At 40.7% G+C, this 23,733-nt stretch overlaps 1 protein-coding gene across 1 annotated transcript in view; it reads left to right on the forward strand.

Moving 5' to 3' along the window:
- The window catches only part of FREM3 (FRAS1 related extracellular matrix 3), a gene marked incomplete at both ends in the record, with an annotated part of 60,428 nt that extends 37,247 nt beyond the window's left edge, over positions 1-23,181 (forward strand). Inside the window, 14 exons of the mRNA XM_009280281.1 lie at positions 5,992-6,141; positions 8,359-8,568; positions 9,770-9,967; positions 10,584-10,748; positions 11,579-11,761; positions 13,327-13,457; positions 15,117-15,275; positions 16,166-16,469; positions 18,453-18,584; positions 18,867-19,198; positions 20,662-20,854; positions 21,623-21,727; positions 21,983-22,110; positions 23,047-23,181. Coding sequence (XP_009278556.1) covers positions 5,992-6,141; positions 8,359-8,568; positions 9,770-9,967; positions 10,584-10,748; positions 11,579-11,761; positions 13,327-13,457; positions 15,117-15,275; positions 16,166-16,469; positions 18,453-18,584; positions 18,867-19,198; positions 20,662-20,854; positions 21,623-21,727; positions 21,983-22,110; positions 23,047-23,181 — 2,525 coding nt within the window. The remainder of the gene's footprint in view (positions 1-5,991; positions 6,142-8,358; positions 8,569-9,769; positions 9,968-10,583; positions 10,749-11,578; positions 11,762-13,326; positions 13,458-15,116; positions 15,276-16,165; positions 16,470-18,452; positions 18,585-18,866; positions 19,199-20,661; positions 20,855-21,622; positions 21,728-21,982; positions 22,111-23,046) is intronic.
- Positions 23,182-23,733: the final 552 nt, after the last annotated feature.

The following is a 23,733-nucleotide window of genomic DNA, read 5'->3' on the forward strand; positions in this document are numbered from 1 at the left end:
CTGTATGTAAATGCCACAACTTTAATGTCAATCATTTCGGTGCTGCTGCGTATTAGTGAAAGTTGACAAATTAGTTATCTTGAGCGATCTGAAATGTTTTTACTCACATTAAGCTTTACAGCAAGAAGGAAAGCCACTTAAAGTGTCATCAAGGAAAGCAGTCAAGTATATTGTCAGAGTTACTGGCAGTGGAATTACTACTGTTTAAATATTTATACAGAGTGGTTCACAAAGTATATAACGTACTTCAGAAAAAACATTCATTCTATCAGTAAAGATAATGTCACCATAAGGTGAGATAAAAACCAGGCATTCAAACGTTATTAAATTCTCTTAGTCGCTCTTCCCATTTTGAAAGTCTGATACCAGAGCACAGGCAGGAATGGAAATTGTTTTTTTTATTGCTGGCTGTTCTGTTGAGATGTCTCATGAGAGCTTCATAAAACTTGTGAGATCACTGGTATCCGCAGTTCTATGTGTGTGTGAGGATGGAGGAGAAAGCAGTTTCTTGGTTTTATTGTTTCAGGGTTTGAGGTTTCTTAGATATATTCCGCTTAGGTCCCCCTCTCTGAAGGTCCTTACCTTGCTGTATTTTTAAATAAATGGTTCTGTATGATGGCCTTATACTGGAAAATAAAGCACACATTACAGTGACTTTTTTCTGTGAAATGCATGAAAATTTTCAGTATTAGTTCTGTACATGGGCCTATTTTCATCTCTCAGATTACAACTGTAGAAACTTTTCCCTATTTAGCATCTGAAAGATTCAAATTTCCACCATCTCTACTCAGGTGTGATATGGTTTGTGCGTTATATGGAGAAAGGCATCGATCAAAGCTCGAAGTATGGTTTGAGAGGCATATGCCCAGAGATTCCTTAAAGAGAAAACAGAAGAAGAAAGTCCTAAAATTTTGTTGTCACTGTCATAAGGAGAGGCCTGCCACAGTCTGCCTCAAGTGAAGATCCATAGCTCCTCACAGAGTCATGTTACATGCACAAAAAACCTAGAAATAACTCATTATTAGGTCTCAAGAGTCTTCAGTTACCAGTTTCATATAGCTTAGTGCATGAAAAAGTTTGAAACTTAAATATCTCTAAACTAATTATTACTCCACATTCTCATAGCATCATAGTAACATTTAAATAAAGTGTTAGTTCAAGAATTAAAAAGAAAAAGAAACAGCAAGTTAATAGTCAAGACATAATGTCTTTGATCTAGGGTCTCTCCAAGCCAGAGAACAATGCAGGTTTTGTAGTAGACCCTTGATGCTAAACGGGTAAGCTCCGAGTTGTGTATCGTTTTCCTGTAATGTGGGCGCCTGGGAGCACGCTGTCCATGTCTAGCTGAACAAAGGGCCTGGTTGTTCAGTAAATGGCTTTGAAGAAATAGGTGCAAACAGCTTGTGGTTTTCTAAGCAAGCGGAAATCCACATTAGCTCTTTGCTTGTGTGTTTTAAGTGGCATCACAGGTCGAGCAGGTTTCAGGACCACAGCTTAAAAAAAAGAAAAAGAAAATTGGCTGGCTTTCCAGGCCAAACTAACACGTAAAGCTATTATTTTATGAAGGAAAATTGATTTTAAATTAATAGTTTATGGCATTTAATGATTGAAATCACTATTGTTTACTAAAGATTACCAGTTAGCTCAGATGCTGTTCTGCTTTCTTAGTTAAATGTTCAGTAATTTATTTAATAATTTTTTCACTGACCATCCTAAGAGGGAAAGAAAAGAAGAGTATAAATACATGAATGACCTCCACTTTTAAAACTGCTTTTCTTTTTTCCCTTTTTTTTTTTTTTTTTTGACTTGGTGTTTCAGCTTTTGAAATCCTAAATAAGGTATGTGTCTTTAAAACATACTGCCTAGGTAGAATTTAAAGGGTACTGAGGTTATCTTTGGGCTCCATGATAAGAAGGGATTGCGTTTCAGAGACAAGTGATTAATTCACTGTAATAATTGAGTCACAAGTGTCATCTTCCTTGAGGGCTGGACCTGTATGTTTAATAGCCCATCGACTGATGTTTGTTACCCCTACTATTTTTGGGAGAGTAGGTGTATCTAGATTGGACATTCAGAAACTCTGAAGACACAGAAAATGCTGTTATTTCACTGGTCACAGTATCCAAGGAACAATTCTCTCTTGTTGTATTATAGTTACATGGGAAACAGGTTCATCTGAAAGATTAAAAAAAAAGAATTATAGAGATACTTATTTTTTTTAATCTTATTTTCATCTGCTTGTGTTGGAAATGAACAAAAGTATTTGCTTGCTTAGTATTTTTCATTGGTAATACAACAAGATTGAGAAACTGGATCATTGCAGCAAGCATTTCAAGTTCTCTCAGCAGGAGAATTATAAAAAGCTTAGCACAATTTAAGATGACAAATTACGGTAAGGATAATAGACATGGGGAAGATAACTGTAATAATATTATGACTGATTATTGCATTTCCTTAAGCCATATTTCAAAACAAAAAGCTTGTTATCAAAAGGAGCAGCACTGACTTCTGAAGTTATAATGTTACAGTCCATATAGTTGTAGACACAGTATACACATTCAAGGGGGGGGGGAAGTTACCCTCCCAGTTAAGGAGGCTGGTATTTAAAGGCCAATTCAAGACAGTTATCGTGGACTGCAATAGGCTGAACTACCTGATCTCTTAAAACTTCAAAAGAATTTGCAACCTGTACTTGAAAATCCATTAAGCTGTGCCTAAGGGAAATTGATGGACTTTTGATATTTGAAAGCAGATTCCTATGTAAATAGAGAAAATTAACCAGTCTAATTTTTAAACTAAATCTAGAATCTTGGACAGTTCTTTCAGAGGGGAAGAAGGAATGGGAAAAGAATAGATGATACTATATTACAAATATTTTTAAATTTTTTTAAAAGTATAAATAATTTTCTTTTCATTGCAAAGGTTCTTGACTACTCTTGCCAGAGTAAATACGTTGCAGTGATCATCTTCATGAAATGTGGCCAAAATTGTAACAGTTTTTGTCAAGTTGTATTTTTCCAAATGATTTTTCCACTCTTGGTGGGGGACCCCAATGATTTTTCTGCCCACACAGTTGAAGTAGGATCCTGGTCCCAGTGATACCGATATAACTTGGAGTGTTGCCATTGCCTTGTGAAGAATTACTCTTTCTGTGCTTTACTCGAGTTGGTTAAACAGAACCGTAACAAGTCACAGGGCATCATTAGTCACTTGATAATCCATTAGCTGCGACAAAAAGGCATGTAAGTTTGGATATTTAGACTGCAACTCTTCTCCCCGCCATGTGGGGAAGACTTCAATAGTAAAAACTGCATAGCGGGTGGGAAGGGAACGTGATCATCTTCAAACTCTTACCTGTCACGGCAGGGGGAAAATTGCCAAAACTGGCAGATAACTGATCATTAGAACTGCTGATTGGTGGGGTGGGAGGAAGGTGGGGAGAAAAATTTGTGTTGGGGTACTGCTTTAAGCAAAGCAAAATTTTCCTTGCAAACAGCTTGAAGTATTTAACTGACATAAAATGAGATATTCAGTTTGACTTTCAGTCGTGATACCTTTTTTCTTAAAACACAAAAATACTTCAAGAATTGAAAAATAATTTTTCAAGAAGAAAGCCAACACCTTCAGTCCCCCAAAGGCTGTGATTTTTAGCTAGAAGTCAGTCCTGCAGTCCTGATGAATAGATCTGTCCCGCAAAACCCCGCATTTTCAGAGCGCTTTGTGTTTTGTTAACTATTTAACCCATCATCCAGTGTCTGGTTTCATTCTCTAACTTTTCTCTAGAGTTTTGCATGCAAAAGCTTTGCTTTGTCAGACGTCCTGCTGGGCTGACTAAGGAAGGAATTGTTTCAGCCTGTTTAAAGGTAATCTATCAAAAGGTTGAAAATAAATATTAATGCAGTCCTGCCTGGAACACTTGTACCTTCCTTAATACTGTGTGCTGAAGGCCTCATCTGCTTCTGCAGCAAGTCTTTGTGATTATCAGGGTTTGCTCTCATGGTAAAGCAACGCGAAGGTTCACAGTTCAGTGGCTCAAGAAAATTACAGTATGTATCCAAAGGTGCCTGCAAGCTGAAGTGGCAATATTTATATAGGTATGGGCCCGGTGGTGTTCTGATGTTTTTATATGTACATGGAGGAAGCAGATAGTGCCGCTAGGCAAATATAAAATTCTCAATTAGCTGAGCAGTGCTGTCTGCCCCTGTTGAGAAAAGAACTTAGCTAAATACTCTCCCCCATTCACAAAAGAACATTTATTTAGGTTTGGGAAGGTGAGATCCAGAATGTAAGAAATTATTACTAGGATGAGGCACTTTTATTATTGAGTTGCTTCACATTATATAGAAAAGCCTGTGTATTTTTCTGTGCTCTGCTTGGCACATTGAGTCTGTCTCAATGACATTGAAACTGTCCGTCCCTTCTGTAAAACTGGCTTTAAGCTCAGTAATAAATAGCTCTGGAAAACATCAGGTAGCCAAAAATTAAAAACTCTTTATGGACCATGGTGTTTTACTCTGAGCTTCCATTTCCCCAGCTGTAGGAGACAACAATCATGACTTCTAAAGCTTTTCAGAGTTCTTTGAATTTCCCCAAGAGGTACAATAGAAATGCAGCGTATTAGATGAGTGCCAGGCTTTTGTGCAACTGCGGCGGTTCTACTAAAGAAGATACTGGCTATTGTGCTGAAATAATGTTGCTGTGGTACTGGAGAGATTCTCTACATTGTGTTAATATAGATTAGTAGTAATATGCAACACAGGAAAAATGTGTCAGGCTCTGTTAATACTGATAGCAAGATAAAGCCTACTATTGTTTAGGTGACAAAAGTAAAGGAGGCCATGTATTGAATTTAGCAGACTCTATCCATTACTTAGTAAAAGCAGCAGGTATAACATGTCTCCAGTGTGTGCTGCTTCATTCTTCTTGATGGGTATTCAGAAAGGTGGCTAAATTGGTGCTAGTTTGAGACAGTCTTGTGATGTTTGATCTCTTACACTAAACAACAGAGTCTGCTCTTAAACCCAATTTAATATTGACCTCTTCCATGACCTGGATTGTGCACCTTTTTGTATTCCCTATGAATAACTAAAGTCAGTTTACCACACTGAAGAAAAAAACCAGCTTGTAACCCTTTAATCTGCCACATCCATATCAAATGTATGCTTTGAAAACAATTAAAAAAAAAAAAAAAAGTTCACCTAAAAAAAAACCAGCTGGTACCCCTTTAATCTGCCACATCCATATCAAATGTATGCTTTGAAAACAAAAAAAAAAAAAAGTCTAAACTCTTGAAATCCTGCAAAGTGCCTTTATCTTTTAGGGAGGAGAGGATGTCAAATGTATGCTTTGAAAACAATTTAAAAAAAAAAAAAAGTCTAAACTCTTGAAATCCTGCAAAGTGCCTTTATCTTTTAGGGAGGAGGGAAGGTGTATTTAGGTGTATTTTTCCTTTAATAGTAAATTTAAAAAAAAAAAATTCTGCCTTGGTTTGCTTAACAAAAATATAATGGAAGAACTATCCCATGTCTTATGTCTGTGTTATGCTACATAGTCACAATTTTTGAAATGGCTATTTTACTTCAGGTGGGAAGAGAAACAGCCAATAAGCTAAATAGCTGGCTAAATAGCTGGCTGTGGAAGATCTCTGTCAGCTGCAGATAAGATCAAAAATATATAGATATAACACTTTATTTACTTAATTCAAGGACTGTTTAGTTTGTTTTTTAAAGGATTAAAAACCCCTTACATTAAGTGGTAGGCAGGTGCATAATAATATTTATGTAAGTGGACAGTAGATGTTACTGGGATTTGCAGGGGAAATTGGTAATGCTTTTTTTTTTTTTCCCCCAGCTGTTAACATATTAAAAGTCAAACTGCAGAGTCTGAGCACTAGAAGTCAGACTGGAGAGTTTAAGCACTAAATATACACGTGCACAAGAGCAGGCCAAAAGAGGCTCTTTCAAAAATATGTGCATTTCTCTCTGTGTTTAGAACCTGCTTTGTACTTTGGTAACACTGAATATCGAGTGGATGAAAGTGCTGGTTACGTGCAGATTCGTGTCTGGAGGACTGGAACAGATCTGTCCAAAGCAGCTTCTGTCACGGTGCGTTCCAGAAAAACAGAACCAATGTCAGCAGAGGGTGAGTTACTCATAAAAATGTTGCTCAGGTTGCTTTAGAGTATGTGAGTGTGAAAATGGGATATCTGGCATTCACTCTTATTTCTCTTCAGTGTATATACGGGGTGCAAAAGTTAAGTAAAAGACATCAGACATGGATTTATCAGGTAGAAAACACAATATTTGTGTCCCAGTTGTGCGTGGCAAGGACAGCTCGGCTAAGCTCACTGACTTTCTGATGGAGACTGCAGAATGGATGTGAACAAAATGATCGTTAATTTACTTGCACCTTAACTGATGGCAGACATTGGGAGAAACAGTTGGAGTGAAGGAGAGAGTATTGTCTTTATAGCACTGTGTTTCCATGGAATAAAACTGAAGTTACAGCATAAATCTGCAGTTGCCCTGAAATGATGCTATCAGTACATTAGCCAAGGAAGCTATATTTTATCTGTGAGAGCTGGTGTATCTGAGATTTTAGAGTCTCTCAGTTAACTGTGGAGAGAAACTCTGGAAGGCACCACCAGTGTGACCTCCAAGGATTTTCTCAGTCCAGCACTGACCCAAAACACCCAAAATCTGGTGACTATCTCTGTAAAACTCCATTTTTACTCCTCAGTCCCAACAAAAAGTCATTTTCCCTATCAGAATTTGGGAATACTTAGGCTGGCCAAAATTTTGCGGTGCTGTTTAAATATGTTGCTTGACTTGCTAACTGCTAAATTAATTTTAAGGAACAGTTACAGCTGCTGGGTGTCAAGGAAATTGGTTGCATTAATGAGAATTTCTCTGTTCAGTCCAACAAATTGATGACACACTGGCAAGAGACAGATAAGGCTTCAGAAATTTTCGTATTAATCAAGCTGAAAGCAAAATTGTCTTTTTTAATATGTATGCGATACTTAATCAGATTTGCTACCAAAATAACAAAGAATTACAGCGACTAGTAATGCAGCATGTATGATTGAAGGAACAGTTAATTAACTTATAAGGTACATATGTGGAAATAGAATTTGACTACAGTTACTGAAGAACAGAGAAGTGGTTAGCAAAATAGACAATGTATGTGATGAATATGTAAAGACTCACTATTCAGGTGAAGAAATACAGTTGGGTCCTACAGGATTTTCTGTGTTGTGTATAAAGTAGCAAAGTAATGTTGCATTTCTAATCTTGTGTTTATAGGTTTTTTTAAAAATCACTTCTGTTAAAGCCTAGTTAGGAGATCTGGAAGAAAATTCTTTTCACTAAATCTTTTCCTAGTTTCAAGTATTCATAGCGTTTTGCACCCAAAAAATATTAATATGGTTGTATATGAAATGCCTACGCACACAATATTTGCTTAAGGGAAGAACAAAACCTGTGCAAGAATTGTAGTTCTTCATGATGCACGGAGCCGACCAGGGAGGTCAGCTGTTACGCAGGCAAGTGTTCCTTGCCTCTAATCCAGAGGCTGCATAATGATGTGTAAAAGAAAAAGGCTCAGTTGCTTTTAAGTATGTAAACTTCAACGTGCTGTGACAAAGAAGGGAAAGAATTGCTGTCATTACAAGCAACGCGTAGAACATTTAAAAGGGGATAGGGAGGAACACTCTGGTTAAAAAGAATGCAAAATTATGGAAATAGAATCTCAATGAAACAGTGGGACACAAGCAGAAGGAAGAAGTGAAGTCATTATACATCTTCCAGTTTAGATTGAATAGTCTCATACACACACAAAAAAGTCATTCTAGGTGTTCTCACCTCCAGTCAGTCTGCCTGCTTCTTTTAGGGACGAGACAGTGGTGACAGCATGATTTTCAAGCTCAGTGATCTAGCCTAGTGCAAGACACTTTTTCTTAGGGTACAGCTGGAACTATTCTGGGACAGACATCTGCTTCTTTAAAGGTAAATAGCTAAGTAAAACCTCAGGTATGTAGTCCAGAGTTGAGCAAAAGGGTTAAACTGCTGTGGACATCAGGGCTGTTGCGTGTTGTTGAGGCTGTAGCCTGTTACTCTGCGGTTTAAGGGATCTTAAACAAGTTTTAGTTGTGCTGATGGCATAAAGAGTAAATGTATTTGTGTGTGTGTTGCACTGTATGTTCATTGTTCCCAACTTTATTTGCACGTGACAAAAATCTAAATTAAATTTTCTCCAGGACAGCAATAGAAACAGCCGCAAACACATTTCGCAAATGTACAAGTGCATGTTAACATATAGTAGTAACTGACCATCCAAGTCTTGTTGCTTCCCAAACAGCTGGAGTTGATTACGTGGGCATCAGCCGTAACCTGGATTTTACACCGGGAGTCAACATGCAAGTGTTTCGAGTGACCATCCTTGATGATTTGGGCCAGCCTATTCTGGAAGGTCCAGAGAAGTTTGAACTAGTTCTCTGCATGCCCGCAAATGCAGTGCTTGGAGAGCCTAGCAAAACTACTGTCTTTATCAATGACACCGTCACTGACTGTAAGTATAAAAGGGGTGGGGGAGTTTTTCCAAGGTTTTTCATTTCAGTGTCTTAAGTGCACTTAGAAGGTGGAAGAGCTCTTTTGGCAGTAGCATAAATTACTATGTGTATAAGAGCTGTGATATATCATTTACCCCAACTACATTATAAAGATTCACAGCTGTGTGCTACACCTGTAGTTGGAACATAGGGCTATAGTGCAGGTTCTTTACTCTGGCTTGTCTTCCTTCTCATTATGTACTTGAAGATACTGTTTTGGATAAGTTAACATCATAGTGGAACTGTGCCGTGAGCTAAAAGTCCATTTGTTTATGCCTGGTGCATTAAGGCTGTTTGTTTGAATGAATATTCATTTTGAAGGTAGAGAAACCATAGGGATTAAACTTTTTTTTCCCTAGTAGTTATTTGAACACCAAAAATTGTAGGGAGCAAAGTTTTTCAAATAATTATGCAGATTGCTATTGCATGAAGTTGTAACTGTATTGTCTCTTCTAGGGGAGCATTAAGGGGGGAAAAAAAAGGTAGGTGTAAAACTTTAAAAGTAAACAACACTTAACACAGCGCCATTTACAGGTTCTCCAGCACTTGCTAAATAAACCAAGCTGACTTTTAGCAGTCTCAGGTTTCTGCAAATTCACTGCACTTCAAAGACTTAAAGAAGCTGTATTGTTTTAGAAAGCTTGTTCTCAGACAGAACTCTGAAGAGCAGTTACAGTTTCACTCTGAAATACTCACTTGTTGAAGCCAGTGCAAAGTATGATACTGACTTCAGTGGAGATGGAATTCTGGTCATCACCCCTTTTTGCCCTTGTGTTACCGTGCACCTACTTCCTCTCTGTATCAAAGGGAAAAGAGACTGCTTTATAGAAAATAATGCCACAGCTCTGAAGTGGCTCAAATGCTGTTTTTAAAAAAATCGCCAAGTCTTAGCTACTGTGAGAAGACTGGTGACAGAATTAGTACTAAGTTGGCAATTAGTTGCTGTAGACCAGGAAAGTATTTGAATTCATCTAGAGCCAAATTCTGTGTTTAAAAAGCATGTGTAAATCTGAACTTTCTTCAGTTTATTGTAAAAGGTTAGCAAATAAAATGCTGTTAAAGAAAATGACCTTTTTTTTTTTTTAATCAAGAAATGTGGTTAATATTTTCTGCCCATGTGTGAGGGTCTTTTTCAAGTTGTGTAACTTGTTCTGTTGTCAGTACCCAAAGTCCAGTTCAAAGAACCAATGTACGTGGCAAATGAAAAAGATAAACAGCTGGTGGCCCTCATTTATCGAAGTGGTGACATTAACCATAAGTCCACAGTGCGTTGCTATACTCGCCAGGGTTCTGCCCAAGTTATGATGGACTACAAGGAGAGGCCAAATACAGATGATTCTGTAGTGGTGTTTCTCCCAGGTAAGCTTTTCCCACTGGAGTTAGAAAATAATGTGTTACTTTTGTCTACAAGTAATCTGATGGCAAATAAGAGCTAGACCTCCAGGACATTCTGGGAGTTGTTGTGCCAGTTGAGCTTCTGTGGATGAAGAAGGTGGCACAGGACTATTTAACAAATAGTTTTGTGACTATGACAGCAGCACTTTCAAAGGTTTTTATGGCCAAAGTTGGACAATAAAGAATTCAGTAACATTGAACATCCTCTGCTACGCTTTTGAGCACAGCACTTGTTCATGAGAATAAGCAGGAATAATACTGATGCAGTGCCTTCAGCAGAGGACAATCAGAGCAGCAGGTTCCTTGCCATACAACACCCTGCTGAATGCCGCAAGGGATGCTGCTTAGTTCCTATCGTGGTGGAGTCATGGGATTTTTCCTTAGCAGCGATTGACTCAAACACAACAACAACAAAAAAAAAAGTGTGCCAGTCAGCGCTAGTCTCTGCTTCCGTGTTCTTGAGACTGTCTTTTCTATGGCAAGCCTGAAAAAGTGTGGGGGTTTTGTTTTGTGTTTTTATCCTGGTCTTTCGTACTCCTATGAAGATAATGTCTTGTTCTTGCTTCATACCTTTCTGCAGGAGAAACGGAGAAGCCCTGTGTGGTAACTCTGGAGAATGATGTAATTTATGAGGAGGAGGAGGAATTCAGATTGGTGCTTGGAACACCAAAAAGTGATTCCACATTTGGTGCTTCCATTGGGGATCAGAAAGAGACCGTGATCAAGATTAAGGATGAAGACGACAGTGAGTTTCATGTTAATTGTTGATTATATTATGTAGCTGCAAATGGGAAAATGGCACTACTTCCATTCAGTGTTTGCTTCAACAATTTTCAAAGTACCCAGTACCAAGTTTTTCAAAAAACTATCAAGTATTTTATTTTTACGTTTTGAATTTGCACCCTTTTAATCTATTCTGGACACATCACTGGCTCTGCCTTTTGTGGACTAATGGGAAGAGAAATTGTCTTGTTTATTTCCATTCCGTTTATTGCTCTGTTATGTGTTGCTTTCATAAGAATATCATAAATTTGACTAAGTTGAAAGAATCATGGATGCCTTGGGTCAAATTAACAAAAAGAAAAAAAAAGGAAAAAGAACATAATATACTTGATAATGCTGTAAAATGGACTCCTTACAAGTTGTAGAGAGTCATTTAAGAAAATTAGATTTATCCCATACCTTTGACAAGGCATTAGAATAAATAACTTATAAAAGTAACTGCTTTCTTCAAAAGCTAAACATATTTTATCTCTAAATATTCCACTCTAGATTTCACTAAAGCAATCACCAGGGGACCAGGTAGTCTCCTTTTAATAATAGCGACAAACTTCTATCTGAATTCCAGTTTCCAAAATATTTCACTTCGATCATTCCAGACAACAATCAACAAACCAAATAAATTAATAGCCAGACAATCACTTTGCATTTTCAGGTTTGTTATGACCTTCTCATTTCCTTTGGACTATCCACTCTCAGATAAGGTATTTGCATTTGGTCTAGTTGACATGAGTAAATTATTGTGGGGGTTTTTTTAATGTTCAGGTTTTTGTTGTGGTTTTTTTCCTTGTCTAGAACCAGTGATTAAATTCTCTGAAATAAAACACAGCATTCAAGAGCCTCAGGAACCTGGAGAAGTTGCACTAGTAAGAATCCGTGTTCTACGCCTTGGTGATAGCTCCAAAGTGTCTGTTGTCAGAGTGCACACTAAGGATGGCTCAGCCACCTCAGGGGAAGACTACAATCCAATGTCAGAAGGTAAGGGCTTCATTGGGTGTGGGGATGGGAAACATTAGTTTGGAAAGTGCCTCCCTGCAAATGAATGCTGGACAGGGAGCTGAAGTACTGCACTTTAGACTAGGAGTTCCTGCTTCGCTTTGTGTGTTTTGGAATGGGAGATTTGAGTATTGTCTGGTTTTGGTTTTCTCCAAGTTAATTGTGGGACCTGTAAGGCATTGGATTGGAGGTGGGATCCTGTTTGCTCTGGGCTACTTTGAATTTCCTAACCCGGAATGCAAACTCAGGATTTCTTCATAAGAATGAAAGTTCAGCCTAGCTCGGGTTGTTTTCTGCCCGAGTCATGTGTTTGAGCAGAATTTGGTTCTTGAGCTTTGCCTTCAGGTCCCCTGAGGTGGCAGAGGGTTAGGATATTGTTATGATAGGCAGCTTAAGATGATACAGGAATATGCTTAAATTCCTGGTTCTGCTATTTTAAGGCAATTGTCTAGATTTATTCTGCTTTCATCATCCTGCAGTATGGAAGAGAGATCTGCCCTAAGCACTTACAGTAAGGAGTTGCCAGCTGTGGGATGCTTTTCACAGAAAATCCCACTCCTGGGAGCTGGCACCCAGGTCCCCCATCTCCCAGGAAAGAGTCCAAGCCTCAAGGTTGCAGACCCATATTCTCTTTCTGCGACCCACTGCATTTGGATTTTGCTTTCCTCGTAGTGACATGGTTTTGATGGAGTGTCACCCTCACAGGAACAGTTATAGCCTGGTGGTTAGGCAAACTGCCTAGAGGAGTAACTCTTCTACAGTGTCTCCCGAGGAGGTATGACCTTGAATACAATTAGAGTAAAATGAACACACAAGGTCTCTCATTTCTTGAGTATTCGTGCTGTTGACTAAGGGCTAGTGTCAGAAAAATGGGCACCACTTCCTCCTGACTTTTAGCAAGAAATAACAATCTCCCCTTGGTTTCTGGAGGGAGGACCACAGATGCCTATTTCTAATAGACTGTTCTTGTCTTGGGATTTCATGTAGATGAACATGTCTCCTAAAGACCTCATGCCAAGTATGTTGACTTTTCAGTTCAAAGTGCAGTGTTTTGGATCCTGCTTAAATATGCACTGCAAATGGCACCTAAGACAGTATCCATCCTGGTATAATAATGTACCTGGGACCATTCCTTGGCATGCAGGCCCACTCTGTTGAACTTGCTTTACCACTGAAGCAGGGTCTCTGCATGAAAACTGCCTCCCTGGCCCACGTTAATTCTGAACTGTGTCCAGGAATCGTTTGGAAGAAGCTAGTTGGCTTGGTACAAAATCATGTCAGGATATTATGTTTTTATATTATTTTAAGTCTTCCAACAAGTTACCAATATCAACTTGTATTTATTTTTTCTGCCCAGTGGAAGTGGGTTAGTTTTTTTGGTAATTGTGCTGAAGAACAGATGCTAACAGCTCAGTCTGCTAGTACCTTTTACTTGGAGCAACAACATGTTGTTGCAACAGAATACGTTACTTGAACACAATTGACAAAGAAAACAATTGTTTGGCTCTTGATTTTGCATTAATTTGTTGGGGTTTATTTTTAATCAGATATTGAATTCAGAGAAGGAGAAACTGAGCATTTTGTTGAAGTAGAGATTCTGTATGACGGCATAAGAGAAATGAGAGAAGCATTTACTGTCTACCTGAAAGCTGATGAGAACATGGTAGCAGAGACACAGGTAACCACTGCTGACAACAAAAGTTGCTGTTTGTAATGATATTTTTCTTCATTTCTATAAAAACGTCTAAAAAACCATGTACTCACAGCCTGCGTGACAGCCTGGTATTCATATGCTCCTGTGGTTAGTTTGGCGCATACCTGTCTAAATACTGGTATAAATTAGCTGTAAATCCACACACTTTGAACAAAGTCTAGAAGCATTGAATTACAAATTTTATGTGTGACCCACTGTATGCTTCACAGAGAGTTTAGCAGTGGAGAACTCTCTCATTCTTTCCAAGTTACTGGTATACATATTAGGAAAGTATAGTGCACTAACTGGCTTGTAGAAACCTCCTCTGACTTTTCCCATTACATCAAAAGATTTAAAAATATAAAAAAAGAAAGCAAGAGGCTGCGATCGGCAGTTTTTGTTTGTATTAATAGTGTCTCTGGCTGCTAGAGACCCCGTACAACAGAGAGACTGCGTTGGTCCCTCTCTAAACGTGTGCGGAGAGATGTGTGCCGGCAGCGGCTGCAGCCTTGCTGTGGTGCTCTGATCAGTGCTCTGCGTCACTTCGCGTGCCCGAGTACAGCTCCGTGAGGCCTTCTCACCCGTTCCCATGGCAGGAGGTCTGCGGGCAGGGAGGAAGGCACGAATGGGGGCAGATGGGCATAGATTCGTCTCCCATTTCTTCCTTTATTTTGGTGAAGCAGAGGAGAGCACAGCAAGCGTTAGAGCTACTACAGGTCTGGAGAGCACCGCCTGCCATTTTGGGCTGTATTTAAGATCTAATTTGACGCAAACACTAGCAACTTCTTACTTCAATACTATATACAGTAAATTACTACGTGCAGAGAAACTATGGCCCTGGGATCCATTACATCATGTATATTATACCTTAATAAATTTGTAGGCCACTGTTTTAAAAACAGAGGCTCTAAAGTTAACACACAGTCTTTATACTTAAGTTGGTAAAAGCCTAAACTGGCTGTCAAGTAAGATCAAACTGATGTGCAAGCTGAAGCTACTGCATGGTCTCTGGAATTAGTTTAGGAGAGTTTGGAGGGTTGTTTTTGCATTTCATGTTTGTGGCAAGGTTTTGGGGGGGTAGATGAGTCAGGAGTGAAGTTGAGCATGGGAAAATGAGGAGGAAAGGTGGTGTTTTAATGTTTGTCTTTGTTTCTTTCTACCCAAATCTACTTTAATTGGCAATAAATCAAATTAATTTTCCCCAAGTTGAGTGTGTTTTGCCCGTTAGAGTAATTGGTAAGCAATCTCCCTGTCTTTAGCTGGACCCATGAGCTTTCTCATCCTATTTCCTCCTCCGGCCATGCTGAAGATGGGGAGTGAGTGAGCAACTGGGGGGGTGTGTGACTGTTCGCCAAGGCTAACTTTATTTTTTTTAAAGAAAAATTGGAATATTTTTATTTCCCTTTTCCTAGTGTTTGGGGAATTAGTTCTTCCTTAATTTGCTGGTGAACAGGTTTTAAGTGGAAAACCTTTAAAAACCACTGAGGAGTGAATCTTCTTTAATACAAGTCACCATTTCATCAAAGAATCCCGGGTAAAAGCAGAATGAGCTTGGTGGAAGAAATTAAGTTGCAGGCACTACTTCTTCTCCTTCCATTCCTCATTTTCAGCAGTATATATAACCTTTTCTCTCTCTCAACTCAGATGAGTAAAGCCATTGTGTACATTGAAGAAATGGACAGTGTTGCAGATGTGACGTTTCCAGCTGTGCCCCAGGTTGTCTCACTTCTGATGTATGACGATACTGCTAAAAGCAAAGAGAATCCACACCCTCCAACTGGCTACCCTGTGGTCTGTGTAACGGTAAGGTTTTGGTCCAACTTACTCGTTCCGTGCTCTGGACCATATAAGAAAATTGAAAAAGTATTCAATTCTGGAAAGTGACAACTAAAAGCAGCAGGCTGTTACTGTGTCGGAAGCACTTGCATAAGTCTTTCTGCTGACCTAACTGGTTATCAGTTTGACAGCACAGCCCAGTACCAAAGGCCTATTTAGGTCAGCAAGAAACACTCACTGCAGAAAGAGCTGTCACAGGTTAGGGATGTTAGTGACCCTCTCTTGGAAGCTCTCGTTCTCCGAGTTAGGTCAGCAGAAGGATGATTCTAACAACAACAAAAAAAAGCGCTGAATTTTGCACTAGAAAAAAGCACACATGCATCTTCACTCCTGCTTGATTCTGTTGTGGGAGCAGCAACAGACTGCTGGGGAGGGTGCAGTTGTAACTTGGCAGCTCTTTGCTGGGATGTATGAATTCAGGCCATTCATTTTATGTTTCTAACAGTTTCTAAATTATTAGAGTGGTTTCACACTGGGATTTTTCAAGCTAGGGTGTCTGAATTTGGGAGAACTGACTTTGATGTTGTCCAGGAAGAGTTCAGTTTTTGGAGTTAGCACTAGCATTTTCCAGGTTTGCACTGTCAGAGGTGACACGTGAATTGTAACAACAACTCACTACCACCTGAGGTTTGGGTTTTTGTTTGTTCTTGTTTTTAATTAAATTTAATTTTTAATTAAATTGATATCCCCTCAATTAAGGGGAAAATAGGGTGCCTGCATAAAGGTCTTATTTTGCTGATACAGTTTTAGTAATAAACACGGTACTGTTAGAATAATGCTTAACAGTTTGCTTGCCTGGAGCAGGTGTAGGTAAGAATAGATAACCCCCTTTATTTTGTGTAAATGCCAACCCATAGGCATGCAATCCCAAGTATTCAGACTACGACAAAACCGGATCCATCTGCGCCACGGAAAACATCAATGATACTCTGACCCTGTACCGCTGGCTTGTCAGTGCTCCAAGTGGGAGTGATGGTGTCACCAGCCCGATGAGGGAAGTGGACTCCAACACTTTTTTTACCAGCACCAAATCCATCTCCCTGGACTCTATATACTTCCAGGCAGGCTCCAGGCTTCAGTGTGCAGCTCGAGCTGTGAATGCCAATGGTGATGCAGGTCTGGAGCTGCTAAGTCCAATTTATACAGTAAACAGAGAGGAAGGTAAGTTGTTAATGATGGGAATTAGCCAGCCTTTCTTGGGAAAAGATGAGGTAGTGTTTGCAGCTGATGGTGGTCTGCTATGGGGTGTTTTGTTTCAGGGCATTAGTGCTCGTATATTAGTTAATTTTTTTTCATACACATATGGGACTGTTGCTAGTGAAAGGCAAAAGCGTCTCGTAACCGTCTCATCAGCTCTGGTGTTTCAAGAGTTTGCACCCATCATAGGTCATGTGTAAAAGATTGGTGGGTGTATGGTGATAATGATTTTTTTACACTTAATTTGACTAGTAAATAGAGCAGAGTTTGACTTCCCCAGTCTTGGGTCCTTTGCTTTTCTCAATATACATATTTCAAATACACCTCTATTTCCATGTGTTTTTACTTTAAACAACACAGCTACTGAAACTGAGAGCAGATTGTAGGTGTATTGAATTTGATGTTGTCTAAAGACCTGCAGACTAAAGACAGTTAAAATACAGGTGCTGGAAAAGGGTGGGGGCGTGATTGGGGGCGGGAAATTCAGATATTGCAGTACTGCATGCATAACTCTGCTGAGAACTTAGGCCATGCTTCAGAAGGTAAGGGGACATCCTAATTCTGGGTTTAGCCGACATCCCTCAGGTTTCTTAACTGTGATCCGTATCTAGATGTGTATATCTAATCTGTTGCTTTTTGTCGGAAATTCTGATGAGGAAAATGCATCTGTTTGCTCAATCAGTTAGTGACTAGAACAGTTACTTGGGAGTTACTTTAAAGTCCTATTCTGCCCAAATTAAAGCAGGAGCCTGACTTTACTGCATCTCGGGATTCAAGGGGACAAAATGGTCTCTTTAGACTAAAATGTTTCATTTAGGCTCTATAATTAAATACTCACTGGGTGAGAGAAGCTCACCGACTATGCAAGTGGGTCATGCTGTGCTTCCTCAGCTCTGTGTTTTGTGCAGTTCAGTCCTTCTGCTACATCTCCTCTGCTACATGGAGTCCTTCACCTCCATCTCTTCCAGCTGCAGTGCAAAACCCCTGGGTGGGATTGAACTATGTGGGAAGAACTGAAAAAGTTTTGTGTTACCAGGGTATTAGTGATGGTCCTGTTGTAGTGGCGGTGGCCTGTCAACAAAACAAGACAAGGCTTGTGGATAGAGGAAGTATTTTTTGTTAAGATCACAAGTTGGGAAAGGAAGGGAAGCTTTTGGGCATGTAATCCGGTCTGAAATCCATCAAGGTTTTAGGCAGTTGTGTTCATGCTCAGTGGCTGAAAAGTAGCTCCCTTGAGACTTTCCATCGTTAGGAAGTTAGGTAGTAGCCTGTGAAGTTTTCAAGGTTCCCTGAGGCTCCTAAGTGTTAGATTTATAGGTCTAAAGTGGCCATTATGCACCATAGCTCCTCTGTGGATTTACCGCTATGCTCCTAAAGTGCCGGTTCTTTGTGTAATTGAATCTGAAATGATCTCTGCATCAGTCATACACAGAAAAAGAACGAACCTGAAATACCTCTCTGGTGTGAGTGGTGGACCCTGCAGAACGGCACAAACTGCCCTTATGTGTTTTAGTTACCTGTTGTCTGTAAGATGTTGGCTTCCCTCAGGCAGCCTGTTTTTTGTGGCAAGAGCTCAGGTGTGGTTGTGAACCGTGCGGCCCTTCACCTCAGTAAGTGATGGCTGCCAAGGTAAATGCTGGTGTAAAGTTGCTGTCTCCCCATTTCTAGGGAGGAAGAACAAATCCTTATCAGGAAGAGGTCAGGTTCCTCAGCCGCTGCTGGGCATTGAAGGGTTTCCATACTTCTGCCCTTGCCTCTCCGGAAAAGCACTTCTCTGCCCTAGGAGTTAGACCAGGCAGCATGGGCTGTGAGGAATTCCCTAATTAGCATGTTGATATTTCTACATTTTTCTCAAGTAGCTCTGTGGACAGACGTCTCCAAGCTGCTTAACACAGATACGACACAGTTTAGCAGGCATCTTACAACCTGTCTTTCCCCTTTGCTCAGGTCTTTGCCAACCTCGCATCCCAGGAACAGTAGGAGCAGAACCTTTCTCAGCTAAAATTCGCTACACGGGTCCAGATGATCCTGACCATCGCAATCTGATCCGACTAACAGTCACAATGCCCCATATGGATGGTAAGCATCAAGTGGTGAGAGTTAATTAACATACGCTGCTTTGGACTTTTCCTGTCCCACAGGTTTGTCTCCTCAGTTGTTTGCTGCATTATGGCAGAACCATGAATAATCCATGTTTAATGAACAACCTGCTAATTGCAAGGTTAATGTATGGATGAAACACTGGGCATCCTTAGCTCCTATGTTTCCAGACTCCAGCTCTAAAAACGTGTTCACAAGCAGTTAATGAATACTTCATTTCCATTCAGGATGTTAATGGGTCATGTGACATTTATGTTTTAGGAATGCTGCCAGTTATCTCCACGCGCCCCTTATCCAACTTTGAGCTAACGCTTAGCCCGGATGGCGCTCGTGTGGGACACCACAAATGCTCCAACCTACTAGACTATAATGAGATCCAGACCAAACATGGGTTTATTACAGAGGAAACTAAGAACCCCAAAGTGATTGGAGAAACGTCACCTTACCAGTACAGCAGTGCTCTGCGGTCTGCCAAAACCTTGCGTTTCTACCAGAACCTCAACCTCGAGGCTTGCCTTTGGGAGTTCAACAGTTACTACGATATGTCTGAGCTGCTGACGGACTGCAGTGGCTCCATTGGCACAGATGGGCAGGTACGTGGCACTGAAGCGCCTTCCTCTCTCAACAGGAGGCTTTGGAAGCACAAGTCCAATAGAAAGTTTTACTAAGGATTGCATGAGAAAGGATTTAGTCACTATGCAGGCAGTTTGATACGTCTTCCCTTAGCACAAACGTTTTTTGAAGTACAGGTTTGTTCCTTTGCACTGTATTTCTGTGCACAGACGTGATTCATCTTCCCGGTAGTTGAGCACAGCCTAATGCATTGCTGTTGCTCCTAGTCTGGATTTTAGAAACTCTGCTTTTTTGACTCAAAGAGCTTTTCCAAACTGTGTGTTGTGCTATCACCCGAAGCCCGTGTAGCAGAATATTCAAAGAAGAGGCTACAATTTTATTGCCTTATAGAAGTAAACCATATGTGTAAAGTATGTTATTGACACTGGATGTGTGTTCTAAGGCTACATAAAAAAATGCTTTTTCACAAAAAACCCCAAACACTTTTTTAATTAGAAGCTCTAATTTAGGTTTACAGTGTTTGGGCTTTAGGCAGAGCTGTCAAGTAGGTGAGATGTTATAAACAGAAGCTTGGTTGATAAGGAACAAATACACACGTAATTTTCCTGAGTAAAACAGGCCATCGTTTCAGGTCTTTGATACGAATTACACCAACATCGATCACAGAGCAGTCATGGTGGCTCCCCTGTGCAGTGTCTGACAGCACATTGTGTTTACTTGGAAAATAACCCAATGCACACGCGCCCTACAGCAATTGCACTTACATTAGGGGAAATTCCAGGGGGCTGTAGAGCCTCTGTGCTGACTTCACCTTGAATCAGCCTTGGCTCAGCAGCTTGGTGCTTTCCCATTCCGTAGGTGCTCAACTGTTACCTTCTCAATTGATGCTCAGTGGCCAAAGAAGATTTATTTACTAATTATCTGCTTGGCCACCCATTCTGTGGTTGCTTGTTAGTTGCTTGGTAGAGAAAGACCTTCTTAACTCAGACCATAGTTTTAAATACCGTAGTTTTAAATTGCAGTGTTTCAGGGTGCCGTAATCCATAGAGTTCAATCTATTGTAAAGGTAGGTGTTACTTACAGGACTCATTTCTAAATTTGTGTTTGATTTTGGAATGCCTAAGGAATCTGGTGGTTCTCATCTGGAGTTTTAATTTAGGCCACCTTCAATTTCTGTGGAGTTTGTTTTGAAGGCTTTTTTTTTTTTCTCAATTCCAAGGTAAAACAAAATCTTAGATGGTCCTTATTTTGGAGAGGTGCAAACCCTGTTATGTTAAATTGGCGAAGAGTAGAGAACACTATCAAGTGAGGTGATTTGCAGGACCTGAAATAATAGTGATGGAAATAATAACAGATGGAAAATGTTTCTGTGTTTTTTTCGCTTAGGTTTAAACAGTGCCGTTCATGAGAATGCAAGGTTGGCAGTGAAAGTAATTTTTTTTTCAGGTTGCACGCAGTAACCCGGCAGCTCAATGTTTTTCAGGTCTTAAATCTGGTGCAGTCGTACGTTACTCTGCGGGTGCCTCTCTATGTCTCCTATGTCTTCCACTCCCCTGCTGCCATTGGTGGCTGGCAACATTTTGATTTGCAGTCTGAACTGAGACTCACCTTTGTGTACGACACGGCTATCCTGTGGAAAGATGGGATAGGCAGCCCTCCTGAATCAGAGCTCCAAGGTGAGCTGTTTCAGATGCCGTCATTTCTAAACTCCATCCTATTCAACGTTCTGATGATGGGAGACGTGTGGTCAATAACATGATACTTTTTAGCCTTGAGAATCTCAAAAGCAGTAACAGCACGCCGACTCCCTCAGTTAAAACACACACCCAAAGGACAATTACGTAATTATGTTTGGTTTTCAATGCCGTATGTTACTAAAGTAGATGTTTTGAATCTTCCCTCAATTGCATGCTGCTTTTCGTCCATAAAAAAGGAGATAAATTAGCGCACAGACCAACTCTAAAGCAGACATTCTTATGGAGAGATAGACTCCAGTGCTGAAATGGTACACAGTGACAGGGCAACAGAAGTACTTACACAGGGGAAGTGCCTGCAAAAGGGACGTTACTGCAGTGAGCAGCCTTGGTGTCCGTGTGACAAAAAGTCCCAGACCCCTTCTTTCTCCCGCCTGCACTCTGTTATATCAGCATATGTGGATATACTGCAGGTGAGTCTGGTCTTATGTCAGCAAAAGGGAGGAAAAGAAAATCTGCCTTAATGGATCGAACCGTTGGCAGGTGTGAATGAGTGCATTCTTCTGAAGTTGGTGGGTTTGGAGATCTGTCTCAAAACGATCAGTGTGACAGGGTTTAACATCTGTGAAGAGCACCAGGGTTTGGGTAAAGTGTTTCAGATCTCCAAATGCAGAAAATATATGAAGAGCCTTCCTTTAAAAATGCATTTGGGAAACGTTAGTGGTAAAATCATCAGCTTTTCCTCCCTAGGCTCCCTCTATCCCATGAGTATGCGGATCAATGATGAAGGGCGACTAGTGGTGAACTTCCGAACAGAGATTCGTTTCCGGGGCCAGCTGGTGATGTCCCACCCAGGTGCGTACCCAGCCTGTCCACCTGTGCTAGCCAGCGTATCTGTAGTGCTGTCTACCTGGCAGAGGAGAAAGATATCACGGTAAAGGGTCTGTCTCAGTGTAGAAGGGGAGTAAATAACTGAGGCACTTTCTTTTCTGAGGTGTAAGTTAATTTCTTTCCATTCTCTTGCTTCTTTGCTTTTGTGTGCTGATTTTATACCATGCCAGGCATCAGTATTAATTATGGCAAATTATAATTTGCCTTTTATTCTTTCAGGAACATCTCTGGCATCAATGGTGATGTCTGCTGACCACCCTGGCCTCACGTTTACACTCAGTCTGTTACGAAGCGAGCCGACCTTCCACCAGCCTGTGCAGCAGTGGAGTTTTATCTCCGACTTTGCTGTGAGTTTGCGTTCAGACTTGAATTTAGGGAAGCAAAGGGAATGTCAGTTTTTAACACACTTTCCATGCAGTCGTCAGCACTATAAGATCAGTAAGCATCAACTCATTTGGATGCGGTCACGTATTTTCATTACGTAATGAACAGTCAGAAGTCCCTGGTGTCCCTGGAGCTTGAGTCCAGAGGCCTGAACCCGTGCTCCCGCTAGCGCTAGGCGGCACCGTTCATTGAGCAGACCAGTGCTGGAGCTGTGGCCTCTCTTGAAGAATTTGCCTTAACGTTATCTCCCTCGGCATTGCTGGAAACCTGTGATCCAGGAGTTGCTGCTGCTGTTATGAGAAGCTGGATTTTTCCCTGCATGTGGCAAAACTGCCGAGCTTCTGCTGAGCTCAGGAGTCAGTGAGAACTACTGCAGCCCCACAGCCTGTGCCTCTAATAGGGCAGAAGGAAGAGGCTTGCTTAAAAGTGTCTTGCTTCTGTGAGAGGGGGACAGCCCGGTTACGCAGCTCTTGCTGGGCTGGCAGGAAAGGAGCCATCTGCATTCACTAAAAATCCAGCCAAAATCATCTTCTCTTCAGAGAGATTTAGTATGTTGGATTTGGACATTGACATGTTTGGTTCCCACCACCACCGTGGCAAGGTCAGTCCCTCAAAGGCCTGATAGTAGGTATTCTGTATTAGTCCTCGTTTTACAGAGAAGTAGAGGAGAGACAGCACGTGTCGGTGCCTTGCCTATGCTGCTGAAGTGCGCTGGCGGTGCTGGTGCACACGCTTCCTGCATGAGGTAGAGCACCATGATCGTAAACAGCAATGTCCAAGTTTGTGAAAGTGTTTAGGATGCTGCTGGGAATTCAGCTTGGCCTCAGGGGCAACGTGAGCTGAAAAAGTGATTGTTCAGAGACTGCGGAGAAACGCTCATTTCTCTAATCTTTTCGCAGGTACGAGATTACTCGGGTACTTACACTGTGAAATTCATCCCTTGCACTGCTGCGCCCGGCCAGCAATATGCCCTTCCTGTCATCTGCAACCCACGGGACCCAATTGCGTTTGATATGGACATCAGGTTCCAACAGGTACGCCATTGTACTTAGGACTTACACGTTTTTCCGTGAAGCCTCATGGGCAAAACCAGCCAAAAGCAAATTCAGGCTGAAAGGCAGGTGTTCTGTAACCACTGAAAGAGGTCTTCTGGCATAGGCCATCCAGTACCAGTTGTCAAGAGAAAATCATGGAGTATTTCAGATGGCTTCAGAAGGAGTTTTACAGTGCTTGTAGATTGCTCTAGCTCTCATCTTCTCAGGTGAGATAAAATCAAACTAGATTAATTTTTTTCCAGTAATTAAAATCTTATTTTTTCATTTATTTACCTCATAGGCCAGCCTATTCCCAGCTACTTTGCTGCTTCTTTTCAGGAAGGCGAGGGCTGAAGGGGAAAGGAATTTTAGTTCTAAGTGAGATTGGTTTCAAAAATAACTTGTAGTCCTGAGGTCGATTTTTAAAACTGTAATAGAATTATATCAAGAGGGTCTTTTTCTCAAGCAGTGGGAAACACTTCATTCAGAGTTAGTGTGGCTTTGTGACAACTCCCGTGTCGTCTCCAGGCGTGGGCCATCGGCCAGGGTATT

Source organism: Aptenodytes forsteri, unplaced genomic scaffold (genome assembly GCF_000699145.1).
Source record: "Aptenodytes forsteri isolate BGI_AS27 unplaced genomic scaffold, ASM69914v1 Scaffold227, whole genome shotgun sequence".
Taxonomy (NCBI): Eukaryota; Metazoa; Chordata; class Aves; order Sphenisciformes; family Spheniscidae; genus Aptenodytes; species Aptenodytes forsteri.